Raw genomic sequence first — 26,883 nt, forward strand, 5'->3', positions numbered from 1 at the left:
GTCTTCCAGAGGGATATGGTCTCTATGGTTAGGGGTTTGGATTGGGAGTGGCACATGATAGACTAGGATCTTGTGGATGTTGGGTGGGCAGTGCAACACCACTTTAGGAATGGTGAGAAGGATCGTGGGTAGAACGTCCCAAGGCTTCGCTCCAGGTTGTTGCACCTGTTCAATGCATTTCTGTTGTGGTCTGGCGAGAAATAGCACTCATCTGTGAGTGATGTGTGCTTGCATGTGTGAATGTGTGTACATTTTTCTTTTCTGAAGAAGGCTTTGGCCAAAATCTCATATGTAACAGTCTTTTCATTGTTCCTGTATCCAGGAGTCATCTTTACAGTGAGTAGCAATCAGTCCTTTTCATAATACTGTGGATGAACCATGGACCTTGCCGTTGGTGGGGAGGCTTGCGTGCCTCAGAGATACAGATAGCTGTACCGTAGGTGCAACCACAACGGAGGGGTATCTGTTGAGAGGCCAGACAAACGTGTGGTTCCTGAAGAGGGGCAGCAGCCTTTTCAGTAGTTGCAAGGGCAACAGTCTGGATGATTGACTGATCTGGCCTTGTAACAATAACCAAAACGGCCTTGCTGTGCTGGTACTGCGAACGGCTGAAAGCAAGGGGAAACTACAGCTGCAATTTTTCTCGAGGGCATGCAGCTTTACTGTATGATTAAATGATGATGGCGTCCTGTTGGATAAAATATTCCGGAGGTAAAATAGTCCCCCATTCGGATCTCCGGGCGGGGACTACTCAAGAGGATGTCGTTATCAGGAGAAAGAAAACTGGTGTTCTACGGATCGGAGTGTGGAATGTCAGATCCCTTAATCGGGCAGGTAGGTTAGAAAATTTAAAAAGGGAAATGGATAGGTTGAAGTTAGATATAGTGGGAATTAGTGAAGTTCGGTGGCAGGAGGAACAAGACTTCTGGTCAGGTGACTACAAGGTTATAAACACAAAATCAAATAGGGGTAATGCAGGAGTAGGTTTAATGATGAATAGGAAAATAGGAATGCAGGTAAGCTACTACAAACAGCATAGTGAACGCATTATTGTGGCCAAGATAGATACGAAGCCCACACCTACTACAGTAGTACAAGTTTATATGCCAACTGGCTCTGCAGGTGACGAAGAAATTGAAGAAATGTATGATGAAATAAAAGAAATTATTCAGATTGTGAAGGGAGACGAAAATTTAATAGTCATGGGTGACTGGAATTCGAGTGTAGGAAAAGGGAGAGAAGGAAACATAGTAGGTGAATATGGATTGGGGCTAAGAAATGAAAGAGGAAGCCGCCTGGAAGAATGTTGCACAGAGCATAACTTAATCATAGCTAACACTTGGTTTAAGAATCATGAAAGAAGGTTGTATACATGGAAGAACCCTGGAGATACTGACAGGTTTCAGATAGATTATATAATGGTAAGACAGAGATTTAGGAACCAGGTTTTAAATTGTAAGACATTTCCAGGGGCAGATGTGGACTCTGACCACAATCTGTTGGTTAGAACTGTAGATTAAAACTGAAGAAACTGCAAAAAGGTGGGAATTTAAGGAGATGGGACCTGGATAAACTGAAAGAACCAGAGGTTGTACAGAGTTTCAGGGAGAGCATAAGGGAACAATTGACAGGATTGGGGGAAAGAAATACAGTAGAAGAAGAATGGGTAGCTCTGAGGGATGAAGTAGCGAAGGCAGCAGAGGATCAAGTAGGTAAAAAGACAAGGGCTAGTAGAAATCCTTGGGTAACAGAATAAATATTAAATTTAATTGATGAAAGGAGAAAATATAAAAATGCAGTAAATGAAGCAGGCAAAAAGGAATACAAATGTCTCAAAAATGAGATCGACAGGAAGTGCAAAATGGCTAAGGAGGGATGGCTAGAGGACAAATGTAAGGATGTAGAGGCCTATCTCACTAGGGGTAAGATAGATACTGCCTACAGGAAAATTAAAGAGACCTTTGGACATAAGAGAACGACTTGTATGAATATCAAGAGCTCAGATGGAAACCCAGTTCTAAGCAAAGAAGGGAAAGCAGAAAGCTGGAAGGAGTATATAGAGGGTCTATACAAGGGCGATGTACTTGAGGACAATATTATGGAAATGGAGGAGGATGTAGATGAAGATGAAATGGAAGATATGATACTGCATGAAGAGTTTGACAGAGCACTGAAAGACCTGAGTCGAAACAAGGCCCCCGGAGTAGACAACATTCCATTGGAGCTACTGACGGCCTTGGGAGAGCCAGTCCTGACAAAACTCTACCATCTGGTGAGCAAGATGTATGAAACAGGCGAAATACCCTCAGACTTCAAGAAGAATATAATAATTCCAATCCCAAAGAAAGCAGGTGTTGACAGATGTGAAAATTACCGAACTATCAGTTTAATAAGTCACAGCTGCAAAATACTAACACGAATTCTTTACAGACGAATGGAAAAACTAGTAGAAGCCAACCTCGGGGAAGATCAGTTTGGATTCCGTAGAAACACTGGAACACGTGAGGCAGTACTGACCTTACGACTTATCTTAGAAGAAAGATTAAGGAAAGGCAAACCTACGTTTCTAGCATTTGTAGACTTAGAGAAAGCTTTTGACAATGTTGACTGGAATACTCTCTTTCAAATTCTAAAGGTGGCAGGGGTAAAATACAGGGAGCGAAAGGCTATTTACAATTTGTACAGAAACCAGATGGCTGTTATAAGAGTCGAGGGACATGAAAGAAAAGCAGTGGTTGGGAAGGGAGTAAGACAGGGTTGTAGCCTCTCCCCGATGTTGTTCAATCTGTATATTGAGCAAGCAGTAAAGGAATCAAAAGAAAAATTCGGAGTAGGTATTAAAATTCATGGAGAAGAAATAAAAACTTTGAGGTTTGCCGATGACACTGTAATTCTGTCAGAGACAGCAAAGGACTTGAAAGAGCAGTTGAATGGAATGGACAGTGTCTTGAAAGGAGGATATAAGATGAACATCAACAAAAGCAAAACAAGGATAATGGAATGTAGTCTAATTAAGTCGGGTGATGCTGAGGGAATTAGATTAGGAAATGAGACACTTAAAGTAGTAAAGGAGTTTTGCTATTTGGGGTGCAAAATAACTGATGATGGTCGAAGTAGAGAGGGTATAAAATGTAGACTGGCAATGGCAAGGAAAGCGTTTCTGAAGAAGAGAAATTTGTTAACATCGAGTATAGATTTAAGTGTCAGGAAGTCATTTCTGAAAGTATTTGTATGGAGTGTAGCCATGTATGGAAGTGAAATATGGACGATAAATAGTTTGGACAAGAAGAGAATAGAAGCTTTTGAAATGTGGTGCTACAGAAGAATGCTGAAGATTAGATGGATAAATCACATAACTAATGAGGAAGTATTGAATAAGATTGGGGAGAAGAGAAGTTTGTGGCACAACTTGACCAGAAGAAGGGATCGGTTGGTAGGACATGTTCTGAGGCATCAAGGGATCACCAATTTAGTATTGGAGGGCAGCGTGGAGGGTAAAAATCGTAGAGGGAGACCAAGAGATGAATACACTAAACAGATTCAGAAGGATGTAGGTTGCAGTAGGTACTGGGAGATGAAAAAGCTTGCACAGGATAGAGTAGCATGGAGAGCTGCATCAAACCAGTCTCAGGACTGAAGACCACAACAACAACAACGTGGATATTCCAACCTGGACTTGCCATTGTTTGGTTCCTTTACTGTAGTTACATTTTGAATATTGGAACTGGGATGTTATTCATTGTGTATTTCCCTTTGACATTCTTGGTGTGATAGGATATTGTTACAGTGCTTATATATAAGGATATTTGATGTGTATCAATGAAAATAATCAATTTTTGAAAATATAATGTGATTGGATGGTTAAAAAATGCTACTCTCCAAGCAGTGGCAGAAGAATATACATATGAAGGTATTTAAATTTTCAAGCTTTCAGAGCCAGTGGCTTCTTCTTGTGGAAGAAGTGTTGAAGGGAAAGGAAGAGGAGTGAAAGAAAATGACTATGAGGTTTTGGATGAGATGAGAGGGAAAGACATGTATGCACTTTCCTGGAAATTCTCAGCCTCTGATTACTTCATGTTAATCCTTGTATGGTGTCAAGATTTTCGTATGAATTTTGTGATCTCTGTGATCTTTTTCCATGCTTTTGTTCCATTTTTCTGTCTTTTTCCAACCTCTACTTCTTCTTTTTGTCACTCCCACCATCTCCAACACTCCAAACCTTCCTCTCTTGCCATGTTAAACCCCATCACATATACTTCCATTCCTTTAGAAATCGCACTTTTGCACTATTAAAACTAAGGTCCCACATTGTGTTTCTTGAAACTTGCTTGTTCCTGGGAATTACTCCCAAAGGCCTAACATTGAAAGTCCCTGTTTCTGGATGTAATCCTACCCTACACCACCCTCTTTTTCAGTTTCAAATACAGCAGTCTCTTGCACTTACCTGGTTAATCTGTGACTTACAAGTCTTGTCCATAAGTTTCCACTCTGCCAGACTTTTCTCTTCCTACAAGTTTCTGCAGTTACCTGCCACTAAAGTTTCCATTGTCTGCCAAGCCAACTTCAAACTTCAACAACATGCTAGATTTCACCTGAAAAACTATCCCACCTTCTCCTAAACAATCTCAACAGTGGTATTTCCCTTCCTGTCCATCTACAGCTCCCTAAAAGACCACACTATCAGCCACCACTCTTCTCCTATGAACAGAGTTTGGCCAACCTTCTTAACATCCCCTAGTCTTCACCACTGCCTCCTAGACAAGTGATATGTCAATCACAAGATCTAGTCACAACAGTACAATGTTCTCAACCTCTCATCTAAGGTACTCTCCCTTCCGAAATTATCTCTGTTATCCATGGATCTCACGTTCAGCCCTAAACTTGCATATTGAATCTTGCTGCATTGGTGAAGGACCTACTTTCCTCCACACATTATGTCAACTGGAAATATATCTTTGCAACACAACCCCAAAACCTTTTCAGCAGCAAACCTGACATTGAACCCTGCCTTGAGCAGTTCTGACCACAATTCCAACTTGATCCACCTCCACTATCTCAGAATCATTCCTTCCAAGCCTTCCAAGAATTCCTCACACCCAGAATTTGTTCACAATCCTTTCTCAGGTCCCTACAACATGATCCTAACCTGTCTCCTGCAGAACTGCAGGCTCTTTATTCCCTAAAAACTGATGACTCCATTCCCTTCCAGTGATAAAGGATCTACTACTGTGGTAAGTAACCACTGGGAGTGTGTAAACGTAGGTCTGAGCCAGCTGTCTGATGCCTCTATGTACTGTATCTGCCACGAAGATCCCACCCCTGTGATTCAAACTAACCTACAGTCCCTCCTTTTCTTCAGGCCCCCACAAGAATTTCTTACGCCACCCAATGGAAAATCTAGAATGGAATGTAACAATATTAGAGAGGAAAGTTGCTACTCACCATATAGCGGAGATGCAGAGCTGCGATAGGCACAACAAAAAGATTCACACAACTGTAGCTTTAGGCCATTAAGGCCTTTGTCGGCAATACACACACACACACACACACACACACACACACACACACACACACACACACACACACACATACAAATGCAAACGCAACTTGCACACACGTCTGCAGATTCAAACAACTGAAACTACACTGCAAGCAGCAGCACCAGTGCATGATGGGGGTGGGGGTAAGGAGGAGGCTGGGGCAAGGGAGGGGGAGGGATAGTATGGTGAGGGTGGCAGACAGTGAAGTGCTGCAGTTTAGATGGAGGGCAGGAGAGAAGGTGGGGAGGAGGTAAGTAGCAGAAAGGATAGAAATATAAAGAAATTAAATAGTAGGTGTGGCGGTGAAATGACGGTTTTGTAGTGCTAGAATGGGAACAGGAAGGGGGCCGGGTGGATGAGGACAGTGACTAACAAAGGTTGACGCCAGCAGGGCTACAGGAATGTAGGATGTATTGCAGGGAAAGTTCCCACTTGCACATTTCAGAAAAGCTGGTGTTGGTGGGAAGGATCCATATGGCACAGGCTGGGAAGCAGTCATTGAGATGAGGGATATTATGTTCGGCAGCGTGTTCAGCAACAGGGTGGTCCACTTGTTTCATGGCCACAGTTCGTCGGCGGCCATTCATGCAGACAGACAGCTTGTTGATTGTCATGCCTGCATAGAATGCAGCACAGTGGTTGCAGCTTAGCTTGTAAATCACATGACTGGTTTCACAGGTAGCCCTGCCTTTGATGGGATAGGTGATGTTAGTGACCAGACCAGAGTAAGTGGTGGTAGGAGGATGTGTGGGATAGGTCTTGCATCAATGTCTATTACAGGGGTATGAGCCATGTGGCAAGGGATTGGGAGCAGGGGTTGTGTAGGAATGGAGAAGTATATTGTGTAGGTTCGGTGGATGGCAGAATACCACTGTAGGAGGGTTGGGAAGGATAGTGGGCAGGACATTTCTTATTTCAGGGCATGACGAGAGGTAATTGAAATCCAAGTGGAGAATGTAATTCAGTTGCTCCAGTCCCGGATAGTACTGAGTTATGAGGGCAATGCTCCTCTGTGACCGACTGTGGGACTTTGGGAGGTGATGGGAGACTGGAAAGATAAGGCACGGGAGAATTGTTTTTGTACAAGGCTGGGAGGATGATTACGGTCAGTGAAGGCTTCAGTGAGACCCGTGGTATATTTTGAGAGGGACTGCTCATCAATGCAGATGGGATGACATGGGTGGCCAGGCTGTATGGAAGGAACTTCTTGGTATGGAATTATTGGCAGCTGTTTAAGTGGAGGTATTACTGGTGGTTAGTAGGTTTGATATGGACGGAGGTACTGATGTAGCCATCTCTGAGGTGGAGGTCAACATCTAGGAAGGTGGGTGTTGGGTTGAGTAGGACCAGGTGAAGCAAATGGGGGAGAAGTTGTTGAGGTTCTGGAGGAATGTGGATAGGGTTTCCTCACCTTCAATCCAGATAGATGTATAGCTGTCATCAATGAATCTAAACCAGGTGAGGGGTTTAGGATTCCTCTAGATGGCCCATGAATAGGTTGGCATAGGATGGTGCCATTCGGGCCCATAGCCGTACCCCGGATTTGTTTGTAGGTAAGCCTTCAAAGGAGAAGTAAATGTGGGTGAGGATGTAGTTGGTCATGGCGGCTAGGAAGGAGGTTGTTGGTTTGGCATCCATAGGGCGACTGAAAAGGTAATGTTCAATAGCAGTAAGGCCATGGGCATTAGGAATGTTAGTGTACAGGGAGGTGGCATCAATAGTGATGAGAAGGGCACCGTGTGGTAAAGGGACAGGAACTGTCAAGAGTCAGTGGAGGAAATGGTTGGTATCCCTTATATTTGAGGATAGGTTCCGAGTAATAGGTTAAAGGTGTTGGTCTACAAGAGCAGAGATTCTCTCAGTGGGGGCATAGTTACCGGCCACAATGGGTCGTCCTGGGTGGTTGGGTTTATGGACTTTAGGAAACGTAGAAGGTAGGAGTGCAGGGAGTGGTAGGGGTAAGTAGAGTGATGGACTCTGGGGAGAGGTTCTGGGATGGGCCTAAGGATTTAAGCAGCAACTGGAGATCTTGCTGGATTACTGGAATGGGGTCAATGTGGCAACGTTTGTAGGTGCAAGTATCTGACAGCTGACGGAGTCCTTCCGCCAGGCAATCCTTGTGGTTCAAAACAACGGTGGTGGCACCTTTGTTTACAGGTAGGATCATAAGGTCGGGATCATTTTTCAGATGGTAGACTGTGGTTCTTTCTGCGGATTTAAGGTCCCGACCACTTCCTCCACCGACTCTCCTGTCCTCTTATCACACGGTGCCCTGCTTGTCATTATTGATGTTACCTCAATGTACACTAACATTCCTAATACCCATGGCCTTACTGCTATTGAACACTACCTTTACAGACGTCCTATGGATTCCAGACCAACCACCTCCTTCCTAGTCGCCATGACCAACTATATCCCCACCCACAATTACTTCTTCTTTGAAGGCAGTACAAAAAAATCCAGGGTACGGCTATGGGCACCCGAATGGCACTAATGTATGCCAACCTATTCATGGGCCATCTAGAGGAATCCTTCCTAAAAACCCAGAATCTTAAACCACTCACCTGGTTTAGATTCATTGATGACGTATTTGCTATCTGGATTGAAGGTGAAGACACCCTGTCAACAACTTCTCCCCCATCTACTTCACCTGGTCCTACTCAACCCAACAAGGCACCTTCCTAGATGTTGACATCCACCTCAGAGATGGCTACATCAGTACCTCCATCCATATCAAACCTACTGACCACCGGCAATACTTCCACTTTGACAGCTGCCACCCATTCCATACCAAGAAGTCCATTCCGTGCAGCCTGGCCACCCATGGTTGTCACATCTGCAGTGACGAGCAGTCCCTCTCAAAAGATACCGAGGGTCTCACTGAAGCCTGCACTGACCGTAATCATCCTCCCAGCCTTGTACAAAAACAATTCTCCCGTGCCTTATCTTTCCAGACTCCCATAGCCACCCAAAGTCCATGCAGCCACATATGTGCATTTCCCTCATATCTCAGTACCAACTAGGATTGGAGCAACTGAATTACATTCTCTGCTTTGGTTTCAATTACCTCTCATCATGCCCTAAAATGAGAAATATCCTGCCCACTATCCTTCCCACCCCTTCTAAAGTAGTATTTCGCCAGCCACCGAACCTATACAATATACTCGTCCATGCCTACACAGCTGCTGCTCCCAATCCCTTGCCACATGGCTCATACCCCTGTAATAGACATTGATGCAAGACCTGTCCCATACATCCTCCTACCAGCACCTACTCCAGTTCGGTCACTAACATCACCTATCCCATCAAAGGCAGGGCTACCTGTGAAACCAGTCGTGTGATCTACAAGCTAAGCTGCAACCACTGTGCTGCATTCTATGCAGACATGACAATCAACAAGCTGTCTGTCCACATGAATGGCCACTGATGAAGTGTGTCCATGTAACAAGTGGACCAACCTGTTGCTGAACACGCTGCCGAACATAATATCCCTCATCTCAATGACTGCTTCCCAGCCTGTGCCATATGGATCCTTCCCACCAACACCAGCTTTTCTGAAATGTGCAAGTGGGAACTTTCCCTGCAATACATCCTACGTTCCCGTAACCCTCCTGGCCTCAACCTCTGTTAGTCACTGTCCTCATCCACCCAGCCCCCTCCCTGTTCCCATTCCAGCACTACAAAACCGTCATTTCACCGCCACACCTAGTCTTTTAATTTCTTTATATTTCTCTGCTTTCCGCTAATTATCCCCCTCCCAACCTTCTCTCCTGCCCTCCATCTAAACTACACCACTTCACTGTCCGCTACCTCCACCATACTATCCCTCCCCCTCCCTGCCCCAGCTTCCTCCTTATCCCCACCCAGTTGTCACCCCTGTCATGCACCCGTGCTGCTGCTTGCAGTGTGGTGTCAGTTGTCTGAGACTGCAGACGTGTGTGCAACTTGTGTTTATGTGTGTGTGTGTGTGTGTGTGTGTGTGTGTGTGTGTTTGTGTTTGTGTGTGTGTGTGTGTGTGTGTATGTGTGTCTGTTGCCGACAAAGGCCTTAATGGCCAAAAGCTATAATTGTGTGAATCTTTTTGTTGTGCCTATTGCGACTCTGCATGTCCACTATATGGTGAGTTGCAACTTTCCTCTTTAATATTGGTACCCCACCCAAACCACACAACCACCCTTTATTATCTTCCTAAGATCCACAAGCACAGCTACTGTGGCCATCCCATAGATACTGGCTTCAAAGCATACACCAAATGTATATATGCTGTAGTTGATCAACATTTGCAACCCTTAGTACAAATCCTTCCCTCTTATATTGTAGATGTAACCATTTCCTAGACCATCTGAAATCTGAGCTCGTTCCACTCCCACCACACCTCTTGCTTGTTACTATTGATACCACTTCCTTCTATACCATCATCCCCCATGTACGTGGTCGATTTGCTGCTGAACATTTCCTCGATCAGTGCACACCTGATTCCAGATCTATGACAGCTTACTGCTCACCTTAATCAACTTTATACTTACCAAGAACTGCTTTAACTTTGAGGGGCAGACAATAAACAGGTCAGGGGCACAGTCATGGGAACCAGAATTCCCCTTCCTCTGTCAACCCTTTCATGGGTTACTTGGAGGGATCTTTCCAGGGATCCATAAGCCTTCAGCCCCTGGTTTGGTTTTGATACTGTGATGACATCTTTGCCATATTGAGAGGTGGCTGACCTGTTAAAATTCTTTGACTCTCAAAATACATTCTCCCAATTAAATTTCATGTGGTCCTTTTCTGAATCCCATGAAACTTTCCCTGATGTTGATCTCATTGTCACCAAAAGTCAGCTACACTCTTCTGTTCTCATTAAACCTACGACAAACAAACAATCCTTACATTTCAACAGTTGGCATCGTTTCCACATCAAAAGTTCCCTCCCATACAGCCTTGGCATTTGAAGCAGCTGTATTTGTTCAGATGCAAACACCACCATTCTCACCTCATCCTTCGCTGTATGTAATTACCTCACCAGCCTAACTCAAAAGCAGATTTCCTGTGCCATCACATCCAATCCTGGTACTGCTGATCCCTCAAAAATACAACATATAAGTACACCTCTTGTAACTCAGTGTTGTCCTAGTCTTGAAAGTATTAATTGGCTACTCTGACAGGGCTGTGAATTCCTAAAATAATGCCCTGAAATGAGGTCCATTCTGACATTTTGCCCACCACACCTTGAATAGCTTTCCACCACCATCCCAATCTCCGTAGTATCCTTGTCAGACCCTATGCTCCTCCTGCACCCATTTCCCTGCCCTATGGCTCCAACCCCGTGACGGTCTGCACTGTAAGACTTATCCTGTGCATTCTCATACCATCACCTATACCAGCCCCTTGACTGGCAAAACATATACTATCAAAGGGAGACACCTGTGAAACAACAAGTCATATATCAGCTGGTGTGTAAACACTGTCCGATCTTTCACATCGGCATAATATGACCAAGTTATCAGTTAGAGTAAATCGGCACAGGTAGAGGATGTATACTGGCAAAAAACAGTATCCTGTTGCATAGCATGCTCTACAACATGGCAATCATGGCCTCAGTGCCTGTTTCGCCGCTCGTGCCATCTGGATTCTTTCCCATGACACCAGTGTCTCAGAACTCCACAGTGAGAACTGGCATTACAGCATGTCCTTAGTTCTTGCCACCCATGTGGCCTTAATTTATGTTAATTCTATGTTCTCAGTATTTATTAACAGTAACTACTCCTTTAGTTTTCTATATCTTTTATTTTGTGATCTAGTTTTCTCTTCCCACCTCACACATCTGTTACGTACAATGGGCTAGGCAGTCCTCAATAAACAGTCTTTCCCTCTCATCCTGTTCTGTAAGTCTCCCTTGACCTGGGGTTCTGTGTAATTTTTCTGAATTCTCTCCATTTCCTAAACCTTGCCAGCCCTTTTCCTTCGCCCCTCTTCCTTCCTTTTCAAACCTCTTACCAGTAGGAGGACCCACTGGCTCCGAAAGCTGACAGATTTAAATACCTTTATATGAGTGTTCTCCTGCCACTGCTTAGTGAGCGGATGTTTGACGTGTGTTACATTTTTGTATGGTTGATGTTAAATTTACCCCTCTGCCCTCCTTTTCCAAAATACTCCCATTTGTGATTTCATCTTGTATTGCTGCGTGTACATGTTAGTCATAATAAATACCTGCACATTTGGATTTTTGTTTGTATTCAAGTTTTGCATGCACACTCATTTTGTGTATTTTACACTGCGCAATTTATTATAACGTTAAAACAAGAAAAACTGATTTGATTCCTATTACAGCAGATTTCATTCATTAAATTATAGTTCACTCTGTTAACATGCTCATGAGCCATGGTGTTGAAACTAGAGTGTTTCTGAAAGTGTCGGTGAAAGTGTGTGTCTACAAATCAAAAGTGTTAAAACTTTATAAATTAATCAGTTCTATGTGATTTCTATATCTTAGGTTTCAAGTAAGTTCCTAAAATTATCTGCATAACCATTTTATTAATTTCATTTTTCTTCTTACCTGTCAGGTACTTTGTAGAGCTGTTAAATAGTGAAGGGCCAATAAGACTGCAATACATTATTAAAAAATGGGAAAGCGCTAACTTTCAAGAAGTGAAGACATTTTTACCACAATATGATGGTGAGTCCTACATAAGCGCCTGACACAGTTCAAAAACCTGATAATCATCGTGCATCAGCAACAATCTCTTTGTAGTAGAGGTTTTTCTTCTATGTATAAATATATTTTCATACCAATTTTGTTATTACAGAAGATATCGTAACAGTACATGGCTTTTCATGTAAACACTTTTTTTATTTTCCAGGTATTGTTAAGTTCCTACTGGCATCCTGTCAGTGTGCAGTTGTAGAGGACACAATATGCTTAGCGAAGGATCTTCCAATTGCTTATAACACCAGTAAAACTGATTTAGTGGATGGTCTGAATTTCACTTTGATGGACGTGTCTTCTTTAGAAGACAATGGGACAGAAAATAATAATCGTTTTGTAGATAGTAGTGTTAAGAATGAGAGCATTTCTAATAATAGTGATAAAGCAACAGTAGATATAGTAACAAATTATTTGGATAATAGTTCTTTCACCAAGTTAGAAAATAGAAACAGTGATTTGCCATTATCTAACATACCGATTTTCATCCCAGCTTCAGAAGAAAATGAAACAACAGATATTGCTGGTATTAATGATAGTTATGCTGAGAATGCTAATAATAAAATGTTGATGGACGTTGGGCATAAAAGTGAGAATAATTTTGTTAAGTCAAGTGATAACAATACAATAGAAATAATACAAAAATCACCAGATTATCCCACAAGTTTAGAATTTGAAGATCATAATCACAATTCACAGACATCTGAAATGCCCACTGATTCTGAAGATTCTGTAGTTAAAGAGATGCAGCTTTCAAACCTGAAGCAAAATTATAAATTATTGTTTGGTGGAATGCAGTCTAATAGTGTGGAAGAAAGGCTACCATTAGATAATGTAATAAGTGCTTCAACAAGTAATACAGCTTTACAGTCTAGTAGACAATCATTCATTGTAACAGAGCAAATGAAATTTAAGTATGATGACAGGGAGGAACATTTGTCAGAAAGTAAAGCTGATAACATTTCTGTACAGACAGAAGGGAGAAAGAGGCCATATTTTGACTATGAGTTTGAGTCCAATATTTTACCAGAAAACCTGAAAGAAGAAGTGTTCTTAAACAAATCAGTGATAGCTTCGTTACGTTATCCTCAATGTGCATTTGATGAAAATGAAGATTGGGTAGATGAATCTGTTTGTGACATAGATGTTAATATTGCACCACCACCACCAGCAGAATTCAGAGATGAGGCTGTTCTGCCACAAGGTAAGAAAAGCTGAAGACAAAATTCTTTTAACTTTGTGTTTGTTAAAAATTGTGTTTGGAACTCTTACTTTTCATTCCTTTTCCTGAAGTATTTCGTTTAAAATTCCTTCTGTTATGTATATTAACCAAAATGTTAATATTTTGTCAAACTGTAGCAAAATGTAGGAAGACCTGCAGATGATAGGTGTGGGGACTAGAAGTCGACCAAAAACATCGGATATACGAGTATATCACTGGAAACAGTAACAGCAGTAAAATACTTAGCAGTAAATTGTCCAAAGTGATATAAAGTGGAATGATCACATAAAACTAGCTGCAGAAAAAGTTAATGTCAGGCACAGAATCATTGGAAGAATCATGAGGACATGTAACTCAGCTGTGAAAGAATGGTGTAGGAAAAACTCATTTGATCAGTTCTTGAATATTGGTGACCAGTCTGAATGCTCAACAGATTTCACTGGGGGATCTCACAAGAGAGGCATTGTGTGTCATATATTTATTGTTAAAGTTCATTCCAAGAGGAGTCAAGCTACATGTTATTTCCTTCCACATACGTCTTGTAAAATGGACACGACAAGGAAAGAAATTAGTGCTTGAGGGAGACTTGTCTCACTCCTTCCTTTAATAAATGGAAGAGAGAGTGGGAGAAATGGTGGTACTAGAAACGCCTGCCGCCACGCACAGTATAGGTGTAGATGTCAAGTAAATACATCTTTATTTTTTTCTGAAATTGTTGGAACAGTATTTATACAGACCAAAACTAGTTACAAAGTTTACTGTACATTGGGATATTTTGAAAATAAAGCAAGTGTGTGGCTTAATAAAATGAGTTTATCTAGTGAGAATTACTGATAAGCCATTAAGTTTCTCTGAAGTATTCTAAAAGGTACAAAACTGTGTGAAAGATGGCAACAGGCTTTTGGTTTGCTATTTTTTCTACAGTTACCACTTTGTCTCTGTTACTGTGCCCAATTGCAAACTGAACCATATTCCTATTGGTGATGTGAGCTTCAGCCTCTTCTCAGACTCATAGACGTCTGCTCAGTTGCTGTTAGTAACCATGACGTTGCACATCAAAACCACATGAAATATTCAGGTCTTTCTCATCTAGTGTCACATATCTGCCATTTACCGTTGTCTACCATCATCATACGATTGCTGGCAACAGCCACAATCCAAACTACCAATGGTCCAAACTCGTAAAATGTATTTTGTTCTGTTTTTGACTGTCCTTTATATTCTGCATGCATACATAAGAGTCTATCAAAAGAGGATAATGTGTGTGCAGAAAGTAAAAAGTAATGGTTCTCATATTCATTTCTGTTGTATGTTATACTTTATTTCTTGGAAGTTGGAGAGAAACATTACTATCGTGTCAACAGGTCTACATTTAATTTTCCTCAGTAAATTCACCCTGTATGGTTGCCATTTGTTATGGATTTCCATAATTATTACAGATTTATCAACATAATTGTGAGTTATGGGAAGTTACTAAAAAATTATGGGAAATACATTTTATCTCTTGACATTTGTTTTTATTTATTTTTTTTTTTTCCTTTTAAAAATTGAAAAAGTTACTGTTTTTAGTCCCTAATCGTATATTACTAAAATCTATTATGGATTGTAATGGTTTCCTTCTTGAGTCCACAGTAAGACTGTTTGCAGAAGATTTCGTCACCACAGCCTACAAAAGACATGTTTACACTGAGCATGAAACGTATTCTGCAACATTGTTTAGGGCTAGAACTGTACTACCAACATTTGCAACATGTTGCCAACATCTTGGCAACAAAAAACAAGTGTTCCATGCCCATGTCAGTACAGATCAAAGGATCATTATTACTGACCTGTTATCGCTAGATACCACTATGCAACAGTAAAGTCTCTCATTTCCCAGTATTGCAGAAGCAGCAACAGCAACAACAAGATTCTTTATCTGACTAAGGGAAAATTTATCATTAGCGAGTTCCGTAAGCTGCTACCATACTAGAGGACGGCGACAAAAAATAAATAAATAAATAATGTTGTTTGTAAATAAGTTACATAGATCTGCAACCAGTCACTTTTTTGAATAATTATGTTATATTCAAAGAACCAGTTTTCGAACCTTTTCAGGTTCATCTTCAAATGGTTTCTGAAACATCATTATTTCTAGCATAATGCTGGATGCTGGCTTGCAACAGAATGGGCAGAAAAAATGGAAAAAAAGCTGCCCATAATGTCGCAAGCCAGCACCCAGCATTATGCTAGAAATAATGATGTAACTTTCAGAAACCATCTGAAGATGCGCTTAAAAAGGTTCGAAAACTGGTTCATGGGATGAAACATAACTATTCAAAAAAAGTGAATGGTTGCAGTTTTATGTAACTTACATTCAATTAACAGTCACAGCTTCTAAAATATCTATAATGGATAAGCTTAATAAATAAAGTTGTTTTTCTGTGAGGCAGAAATGAATTATATAGGAGACAGGAGTTGTAGCGAATGTAGATGTGGCAGGGGAATCATCTACTGTATATTTTCCCATCACATTCCGTGAGAATGTGAGTGACATTAAGGCTAATGAAGTTGACTTTATTGAAAATGATAATTTGGATTAATTTTAGTATGAAAATAAAAGTAAATATATGAGCAATTTAATATATCTTATTGATTTAGGGTCAGAAAATGTCTGATATATAGCATTTAAAGGCCTGAAGCAGGAAGACTTCATTTGGTCATTGAAGAGCTTACATAAACATTTTGTTCACAAAGTGTTCATATATAACATTTGTTACTGAAAGCATATTTCGCTCTGCGCCATGAAATTTACTACCATTTTTTGTTAGTTTCTCAGATAATTTACTTAAAAAAGATTATTTCTTGGTGATGCCTCAGATCATCAGAAGAGAAGTATGGGAGGGGGGATTGTCCCATCGCCTCACAGTGCTGGCAACGTTACCTTTCAAAATAGATGTAACATTTAGAATGTTAACTTGAACTGTTGTGTGTAGTTGAAACTGATTCCAAAGAGTTTGTATAGACCCTTGTTCCTTAACATTAATTTTGGCATATATTGAGGGTATTCTCTTGATAGGCCCAAAATTCTGAAGTTCAGTATCCATGATTGTTCCTGAATTGGGTGGAGTTTTGGAAGTACTATATCTGCAAACCTCTTCTTAAAATTGGCAGAGTTCTTTTAATGGTGGTGGTGGACACCAGTCAGGTTTGCCAAGAATTATAGCTGCACTTTGTGAACCCATTCTTTGACATAGGAATTGTGATAATCATTATTTTGAATGAGATTCTTCATGCAGTTAAACCTATTTCACCTTCTTTTTGCAACATTTGCCAAATGCCATGCCATGCCATACCATGATTCTCTTTAATAAAACATTTCACTGGTACCTTCCATAGCATATTTCTGCATGAGTACATGGGTATGCCAGCACTTAGTGTTACCATGTTCCAGTAATACAGTTTGCTTCATCTCAGATATACAAGTCTTACTTAGTTCAGTAACATTGCCAGAACCTTTCTTACCCTGCAGAATCAAAAAAAGTTAACAAAAGCTGAATATTAAAAAATTGAAACTGTGATAGGAACTGACCTTCGCTTGCCAGGAGTTTTAGATGATCCACCTGGATGACATTAGGAATAGCTCCCCATCCTCTTGTGCAACAATGTGTCTGCTAGCTAACATTGGCAGCAACTGGAGATAAGTTAATATTTTCTTACTTGTGCTGATTTTTTTCTGCTACTTTCAGCACTAGTACTAAGTGAGTTCTTTTCATGGACAAACAGTTATTTTCTGTCTCTTTTTTTTATTGCCTACATTTGATGCATAAGGACTCAATCAACATCATGCTCAGTATCTACAAGCTAGGAAATATTCCATCCTCCTCTCCCTTTCCCTCTCCCACTCCAATGATACATTTACTGAAAAAGAACTATAGACATTACCACTAATTGAGAACAATGTTATTCCCTTGAAATATATGCAATCAGTCTCAGAAATTAGTCGGTATTGTGCATATATTTTATGTTGATGTGCAGAAATCTCTATTGACAGTCCACCATAGATGAACTTGAAAATTTTCCTCCATTCATTTTCCAGTTATCTATTTTGTCCTTCTCTTCTACCTAAACTGAAGGAAGTGCAAAGATTTTTAAAAGACAACACTTGTCTTCAGGAGTAGAGAGGCCCAAGTCACCATTTGTCCAGATTTAGGTTTTCAGGATTTCTCAAAATACCTTCTTGCAAATGACGGAATAGTTTATTTGAAGCGGCTATGTCTTATTTCCTTCTTCATTGTTTCCCAGTGATAATATAGTCTTGTACTCCATCTCTAATGATTTTATCATTGACCAGATGTTTAACCTCAATCTGATTTCTTTCTTTCCTTTCTTCATTCATTCATTCATTCTGTTTCTTCTGAACCTTTGGTCACTCATTTTGTGTTTGGTCAGGCTATTTATATTGCTAAATGGGTAAAAAAGTCATCCAGTTGCAGGTTGCCTGTTTAACGGCTTCCAAGGGCTAAAAAATTCTATTTTCTGTATTTTGTATAACTACTTACTAAATTTAAAATATTTTCATAATCTACTAATTAAGGGTGTAATTTTACATCATAGGTTTGACACCGTAAGTCAAGTAGTAAATTGTGTGTCTTCAGGTAGCATAATTCATGGCACATAAATTATCTGGACTTTATTCATCCACTGTTTGAGAATGAGAGCACTTACCGACTTTCAAAATACTTCAAACATTTCCTAAACATTTTATTACTTTCATCCCCATTAGATAATGAAACCATCATCAGGCATGACATTTTAATATAGCATCTCTTTACTACTAACCCTAGTAGCTACCCATTTTGCAAACTGTATCCACATGTACCACTGAAGATATGTACAAAATTGTATCGTTTTCGGACACAGTTTTATTGGCCTATGCATGAATAATCTGAAACTAATGTGCCTTCAACGATAAAGGTTTTACATGCTTGATGTCAAATATTCAACACTTTTCATTTTAAAAATGTTTAGATATTTGAAGCTGTTTTATATGTGTGAATTTGAAACCTTGAAACATCAGGGGTTGGAGAGATTATTGGTTGTAGCTACACTTTTGGATAGAAATAATTAGAAAAGTTGCTTTCATTGAATACATGTACATAATTTTACCAGCAACTTAAAATGGTAGGTTTAGCATCTTGATATCCAATTGAATACATTTGTTCTATTTAGTATTGGAGGGAAGCATGGAGGGAGACCAAGAGATGAATGCACTAAGCAGATTCAGAAGGATGTAGGTTGCAGTAGTTATTCGGAGACGAGGCTTGCACAGAAGGCTTGCACAGGATAGAGTAGCATGGAGAGCTGCATCAGACCAGTCTCTGGACTGTAGACCACAACAACAACATGTTTGTTCTAGCAGGTGGACAGCATGCTGACATTAGTGACCAGTCATAACTGGCATGCACTTGAATACATGCAGAATGACAGATGTTGCAATTTGCTGAGCATTGACACTAGTGTGGACATCGCTCTCTCCCTGTGGACAGTAAATCAAATTTCCTACAAAACCTGCAGAGATAAATGTAGAGAAGCGTATAACAGGTGCAATTACTAACATCAACAGTGAAAATGGTTATAGAGCAGTGATTTCAGTGAATACTAATGAGCTGCAACTACACACAAACTGTTACCTAATGATCGTATGAGCATTACTGAGGAAAATGAGGATTTGCTTGTTAAACTTACATTTGATAAAACAGCATGTAATATGTATGAATTGGTGCAGTATTACACCCGGGAATTCGAGATATCTCAGAATGTTATTTAAATGTAATATGATAGTCCATACCAAATCTAAATGTGTTTAGTGACATTAAATACACTAAAGACTGGTATTAAAATTCAAAGTGAAAGGATATCAGTGACAAGATTCACTGATGTTATTGCTACCCTCAATGAAAGTGAAGAATATTTACAGGATCTCTTGAAAGTAATGAACACACTAAAGATTACAGAATAAGGATTGAGAGTAAACTGAAGAAAGATGAAAGTAGTGAGAAGTAGCAGAAATCATAACTGCAAACTTAAAATCAGAATTCGGGATCATGAAGTAGACAGTGTTAAAGAATCCTCCTAACTAAGCAGCAAAATAACCCATGATGGAAGGAGTAAGGAAGACATAAAGAGCATACCAGCACTGGCAAAAAAGGCATGCCTGGTCAAGAGAATTATACTAGTATCAAACATAGGCCTTAACTTGAGGAAGAAATTTCTGAGAATGTACAACTGGAGGACAGCATTTATGGTGGTGAAACATAGATTGTGGGAAAATCTGAAGAGAAGAGAATTGAAGCATATGAGATGCGGTGCTACAGATGAATGTTGAAAATGAAATGGGCTGATAAGGTAAGAAATGAGAAGGTTCTCTGCAGAATTGGTGATGAAACAGATATATGGAAAACACTGAAAAAGGAAGGGATAGGATAAGAGGACATCTGTTAAGACATCAGGAACTAACTTTCATTGCACTAGAAGGAGGTGCAGAGAGTAAAAACTGCAGAGGAAGACGAGATTGGAATACACCCAGCAAATAATTGAGGACATACGCTGCAATTTGTACTCAAAGATGAAAAGGTTGGCGCAGGAATTCATGGTGGGCTGCATCAAACCATCCGGAAGACTGAAGAACAAAAAATACATTTGGTCCATTTTGCTCTGACAGTATAACTATTTCAGAACATGTTGGAATGTGGATTAATGCCATAGGAGATGGTGGAGGAGGAGATGGCACAAGGTTTCTTTTCCAGCAAGATGGGCCCTACCACAATGGGAAGCTTTCAATTGACTGATCACCAGCTGACTGGTGGCAGATAGGCTACACGTACCTTCTGCACGACTACCCTGCTTGCTGGTTGTCTGAGACTGAATTTGTTCTGTGGTGTTGTGATGACTGCCTCATTAGGTGGGTGGTAGGTGGTCATTTTAGTTCCAAACTTGAGAGAACTAGGTGACAGTGGTATTATTGTTGATTGTTTAGGGGCTTACTGGCCATGATACTTCATACTGTGCATATCATAGCCTGAAAACACATTGCTTAGGTGAGCAAACCCATCATGATGAAGTTAACCATATCAATCAGCCACCAGTCATCTCTGATACCTCACTTATACCACTAATCTTGTGGTGATGTCCTAGTTTCTTAGGTAGCATGTATGAAATTTGGCCCTCAACGATGGGAATTATTTGTTCAAATGTTAGGTATGCCTGCTTAAATCGCTGTTTAATTACAACTGTCCTCACTCCATAACTCCATAAAAACAGTCATCTGACATGGTATCAACAGTTGTGGGCAGAAGTCAGAGAGACATGTCTGTTCATAGGATCCCAAGTACATAACAGTTTGTTGGATGCTGCTACATGGAGATTAAGCAGGGTGGCATAAACATCATAAAGCTTGTCATGTTTCACCTGGGATATGTTTCAGATTCATCTGAAGTTGGTATGAAAACTTCAGATATCCTCTTTTTGAGATAGTATTAAATTAATGCCTTTTCTCAGTTGAACTCACCAATTATGCTTCAAAATATAGATAACTTATAAGTACATCAGAAACTCACCAAGTGGTGGCAAGAGAAAACACATGAAAAAGATAAGGAAAAAGCACAAGCTTTTGAAGCCAGTGGCTCCTCTTCATGGCAGAAGGGTTAAATGGAAAGAAAGAGTAATGCAGGAAAAGGACTGGTGTGGCTTAGGAAATGAAGAAAGTTACGGAAAAGTTGCCCAGAATCTCGGGCCAGGGGAGAATTACTGGACGGGATGAGAAGGAAAGACTGACTGTTGATGCCTGCCCTTCGGATGAGATTTGAAAATATGAGAACTTACAGGTGCACAAGTGTCAAAACACTATGACTACTGCCCACTATAAGATTGAATGCCACCTGGTGTATGTGTGAAACAGAAACAAACATGGAATAATTCTAGAAATGATATTTGCTACCAGTCACTCAAATGACTTCAACAAAGATCATATTGTTATGGCCAAGTGCCTGAGAAAGAAAATCTTCTAAAAGGCAGTGCTGGTCAGCTGGTATTTGATACTGTCGTGAGCACATATGGAAAGTAGTTGAAGACCAGTGAAACCACAAGTTGGCAATAAGGTGTTGGGCACCCAAGCCTCATCACAGAACATGGAGGTTGGAGACTTGCTCACTCTGTGGCTGGTATGTTGATGGAGTACAGTGGTGGTGCAGAATCAAATGTTTTGGAGCACACCATCTAGCACAAATTGTTGAACAAGGTGTTCCACATCAAACAATCCTGTTGTGTTCTCATGTTGATGCAGTGATGTCACCAGTTACTTTTGCAGTGGGCATAAGATCACCCAGATTTAATTGTGGACCAGTGGAAACATTTCGTTTGGACTGGTAAATAAAGTTGTTGTTTGTTGTAGTGTTCTTTCCATTTACTGTTATCTTCCAATATATTTTCCACAGTATTTTAATACGTTAAAGTATAAGGATCTAGTTTCAGTTCTACCTTTCTGTGGGATTCATCAGTTCAGCATGCAGGCACACACGTGCGTATACTGCCCACCCCCTCTCTCTCCCCCCTCTCCCCTCTCTTTCCCCCTTCTCCCCTCTCTCTCCCCCCTCTCCACTCTCTTTCCCCTCTCTCCCCTTACCCTCTCTCCCTTTACCCTCTCTCACCCCACTCTCTCCTTACCCTCTCTTCTCCCCCTCTCTCGCCCCTCTCTCTTCTCCCCCTCGCCCCCGGCCCCTCGCCCCCGTCCCCTCGCCACCATCCCCTCGCCCTCTACCCTCACCCCGCCGTCCCCACCCCCTCGCCCTCACCCCCACCCCAGTCCCCTCGGCCCCGTCGTCGCCCCCTCGCCCGCTTCCTCTTCCCCTCTTCACCTCCGCCTCATCCCCTCCCCTCTTCTGCCTCCCACCTTTCACCCCCCACCTTTCACCCTCTAACTTCTTCCCCTCCCACCTCTTCCCCTCGATCTCTGATCCTCCCACCTCTTCCCCTCCCCCTGACACCTCTTCCCCTCCCATCTCTTCCCCTGACACCTCTACCCCACCACCTCCTCCCTCTCTCTCCCCGCCCCCTCTCTTCCCCCCATCTCTTCCCCTGACACCTCTACCCCACCACCTCCTCCCTCTCTCTCCCCCGCCTTCTTTCTTCCCCCCATCTCTTCCCCTGACACCTCTACCCTACCACCTCCTCCCTCTCACCCCCCTGCCCCCTCTCTTCCCCTTCCCCTCGCTCCCTCCCCTCGCCCCCTCCCCTCGCCCCCTCCCCTCGCCCCCTCCCCTCGCCCCCTCCCCTCGCCCCCTCCCCTCGCCCCCTCCCCTCGCCCCCTCCCCTCGCCCCCTCCCCTCGCCCCCTCCCCTCGCCCCCTCCCCTCGCCCCCTCCCCTCGCCCCCCTCCCATCGCCCCCTCCCTTCACCATTCGCTCTCTCCCCTCCCTTCACCATTCGCTCTCTCCCCTCCCCCTCTCTCCCCTCCCAACGCTCCCTCCCCTCCCATCGCTCCCCCTCTCTACCCCTCCCATCTCCCCTCCTCCTCTCTCCCCCTCTCTACCCCTCCCATCTCCCCTCCTCCTCTCTCCCCTCCCATCACCCCTCCCCCTCTCTACCCCTCCCATCTCCCCTCCTCCTCTCTCCCCTCCCATCACCCCTCCCCCTCTCCCACAAACCTCTCTCCCCCTCTCCCACAAACCTCTCTCCCCCTCACCCACAAACCTCTCTCCCCCTCCCCCTCCTCCTCCCCCTCACCCCCTCCTCTCTACCCCTCCCTCGCCCCCCTCCTCTCTATCCCTCCATTGCCCCTTCCTCTCTACCCCTCCCTCGCACCTTTCCCTCTCTCCATCCCATCTCCCCTCCCCCCTCTCTCCCCTCTCATCTCCTGTTCCCCTCTCCCACAACCCCCTCTGCCCCTCCCCCTCCTCTCCCCCCTCCTAACCCCCCTCCTTTCTCTCCCCTTCTCACACTGCTACCTTCTACATGCTTCTTAAAGTTCATAAACCCAACCAACCAGGACACCCGATAGTAGTAGATGGTTACTGTTCCCTAACAGAGAGAATCTCTGCTGTCAAAGACCAGCATGTTCATCCTATTACCTATAACCTACACTCCTACATAAAAGATACCAGTCTTTTCCACCACTGACTCTGCACAGTTCTGTTCATTTACCACACGCCACCCTGCTCGTCAGTATCGATTCCGCCCCCTCTGCACTAATATCCTCAGTGCTCTTGACCTTGCTGCTATTGAACACCTGACTAACTCTAAACTTACAGCCTCCTTGCTGGCACTATGGCCATCATTATCCTCACCCACAATTCCTTCTCCTGGGCACTTCAATGGTACCATGTTATGCTGTTCTGTTGCTGGAGAGTTTAGAGGAAGCCTTCCTAACCACCCAGAATCTGAAACCTGTCACCTGGTTGCCATTTACTGATGACAGCTTCATGATCTGGGCCAACTGTAAAGATTCCCTACTCTGACCATATCCACCCTCTTGTTACCCAAAGTAGATTTATCAATTTTTGTAATAAATTACTAATTGGGGTGGCTAGTCACATTTTTACAGCACTTTCCACACTATGATAGTGAGACACTGCAGTGAGAGATAGTGATGGTCAAGTGTAAATAACCAGTTTCATTAATAATACTCAACTTTTTTATTGCTCTTCTTTGTTGTGAGCTGATGTCTCGATATCTATTTCCTTTCTTTGGTTTAGCTTTTTATGCTTGTCTAGAGGTTGATTAAGTTGCTTCTAACAAAATTTGTGTACAATGGTGGACCTTCTGAAGAATAAGGCACATATTTTCAGTCGTTCACTTCACAGTACAAATCAATAAAAACACACACAACTTGTTCTCCATCCACACACTTTAGACTTGTACAACCAACTGAACAAAAGACAAAGATTTACTTCTAACAACATGTAGCAAAGAAATTACTATCATATAGTGATCTATTTATGCAAATTCATCCTTGGAACAAACGTTTAGTTAACAAAATACAAATAATTGTTTATCTTTCTTGAGAAGTCTATAATCATCATCATAATTACATTGAGTGTTCGTATAACTTGTCGTTTAAACATTTTTGTGTAGCTATGTAGTAGTGGCTTTCTGGTTTGTATGTTTTGAATAAGTATCGGTCGTTTCATATGGTCCAAGATCGATTCGTACATTTATCTCACTATAACCTGTTTTATTACAATAGCCCACAAAAATTTTGAAAGCATACAATGTGAGAAACATTTTGATACAATATAATAAAACTGGTTATGCTAACAAGTTTTGGAGTATAACAAATCAATAGTCCTAGATTCTTTATTACGTAATATACATCATTTTGGTTACCTTAGCATCAGTGGTTCATTCAAATTAGGTCAAGAGCAAATTTCACTTTACAAAGTTCTTTTCTCGTAAATTTTCAAAACAATTTCAAAGTCTGACCTTTTACCTACACTGTAGCTCTCAAATTATTGCCAAATATTACATAACACATATGGGATAAGCAAAGATGGTACATATAACAGTAATTTTATCATATTGCCATGACAATAGAACTTGCATCTCATGAAAAAGTTTATATACCATCATTTATATGACCGAAAGAAAGCATCTTAATCCATATAGAGTTATTTGAAGTGCTTTAAAGAAAATAAAGCAAAATACTTTAGATAACAGGGCAAAATTAATGTACTTAGTTGGGAACATATTCCTTTTTCTCATAACACCAGTGAAATTTTTGTGTAATAACATTTTACAACATCTTACTTCCAAATTTACGTTTCATGCAGAACATTGAACCCTCAGCATATAAAAATATGCTACAACAAAAATTACTACTTGCCCTATTTTGCAAGGTGTTTTTTGTGACATGGCAGGGGCTTCACTGTCAGATAAGCTCATCCGCAGAAGTTGTAGTGACATAAATAGGATAAACCCCAGATTTAAAAAAAGAAGAGCACAGTGGGATTAGAACCCAGTGTCCCTTTGTATGGTTTATAATACCTGTCCAATTTTTCATAACCTCTTCTGCCTAAACAACTCTTTACTAAAATCCAGTTTGAATCATGGTTTTGGCTCCTTCTAATTTTGTTACACATTGCACTGATAATTGTCTCATCATGTATACCCTTCATATATCTGATTTTAAACTCTTTCCCCATTTTGATCAAAATTTTCATTACTTTTGCCCCATGGCATATTTGGCAAAGCATCTGCAACAATATTGTCTACACCTTTACTATATTTAATTTCATAATCAGATTGTTGTAAATACGTTCCCCATCTGGTAAGTCTATTGTGATATAGTCTACATTCCTGTACATAGCTTAATGCTTTGTGGTCCAAATATGTAATTACTTTATGTCCCAACAAATAGGTCCTAAATTTAATAAATGGCTCATAAATAGTTAATAATTCTTTTTCTGTAACTGTTTAAGATTTATCGTCTTTTAACAACATTCTACTTACAAATGCTATTGCCTCATGTATGATCTCCCCTTTAACTTCTTTTTCCTGAAATAGTTCTGCTCCCAAATCATAATCACTACTATCTGTGTGTAAGCAAATTGGTAGGCTAAAATCTGCTCTGCGTAACAAATTATGATTATTTAATTCTTTCTTAATGTTTTCAAGTGCCTCCTGGCATTCTTGAGTCCAAACCCAATTGCTGTTCTTTTTAAGTAAGTTGCTTAAAAAGGATGCTTTCAAACTTCGCCCACTTACAAATTTTGATAAATCCACATAAGCCATTAATGACTTCAATTTTTTTCTACTACATGGTGCTGGAAAATCTGAGATTGATTTAATCTTATGAGGATCTACCAAGATTTCTTTCTTCGTAATTACATGATTAAGAATTTTAGTTCAGGGACGACAAATTTACATTTTTTTAGTTTGAGTCATACCTCCTTGTCTAAATTTTTCACATACCTGCTTCAGCAGTTCTAAATGCTCTTCCAAACTTTGTCCAGTTATCAAAATGTTATCTGCATAAATGGTAAGTTATCCTACCAGATCTTGGCCAAGTACATAATCTAACACTCTTATAAACTCGGCTACAGGTGAGTTCAAACAAATAGGTACTACACAGCATTGGTAAAATCTACCATTGTAAAGAAAGGCAGTATCTTTATGAGATTCAGGAGCTAAAGATACCTTATGAAATCCAGAAGTTATATGTAAACTGGACATTATCTGAATATTTGTAAATTTGTGTAAAAGTTCATCAGTGTTTTCAGGGTGATCTGTTTCCCTGTACAAATACTTGTTCAGATGCCTAGAATCCAGAACCAATCTCACTCCTCCATCTACTTTTGAAACAGTGACTAATGGCTTGTTATATGGCCGAACACTTCTCTCATTGATATCACAGACTTCCATTGTATGAAACGCTTTCTCAACTGCAACTCT

At 41.2% G+C, this 26,883-nt stretch overlaps 1 protein-coding gene across 4 annotated transcripts in view; it reads left to right on the forward strand.

Moving 5' to 3' along the window:
• The window catches only part of LOC124709038, a 342,602-nt gene that overhangs the window by 173,639 nt on the left and 142,080 nt on the right, over positions 1–26,883 (forward strand). For all 4 annotated transcript variants that reach the window (XM_047240687.1, XM_047240709.1, XM_047240701.1 and 1 more), the window contains exons 18-19: positions 12,098–12,210; positions 12,395–13,441. In XM_047240687.1, coding sequence (XP_047096643.1) covers positions 12,098–12,210; positions 12,395–13,441 — 1,160 coding nt within the window. The remainder of the gene's footprint in view (positions 1–12,097; positions 12,211–12,394; positions 13,442–26,883) is intronic.

This window comes from Schistocerca piceifrons, chromosome 1, assembly GCF_021461385.2.
Source record: "Schistocerca piceifrons isolate TAMUIC-IGC-003096 chromosome 1, iqSchPice1.1, whole genome shotgun sequence".
Taxonomy (NCBI): Eukaryota; Metazoa; Arthropoda; class Insecta; order Orthoptera; family Acrididae; genus Schistocerca; species Schistocerca piceifrons.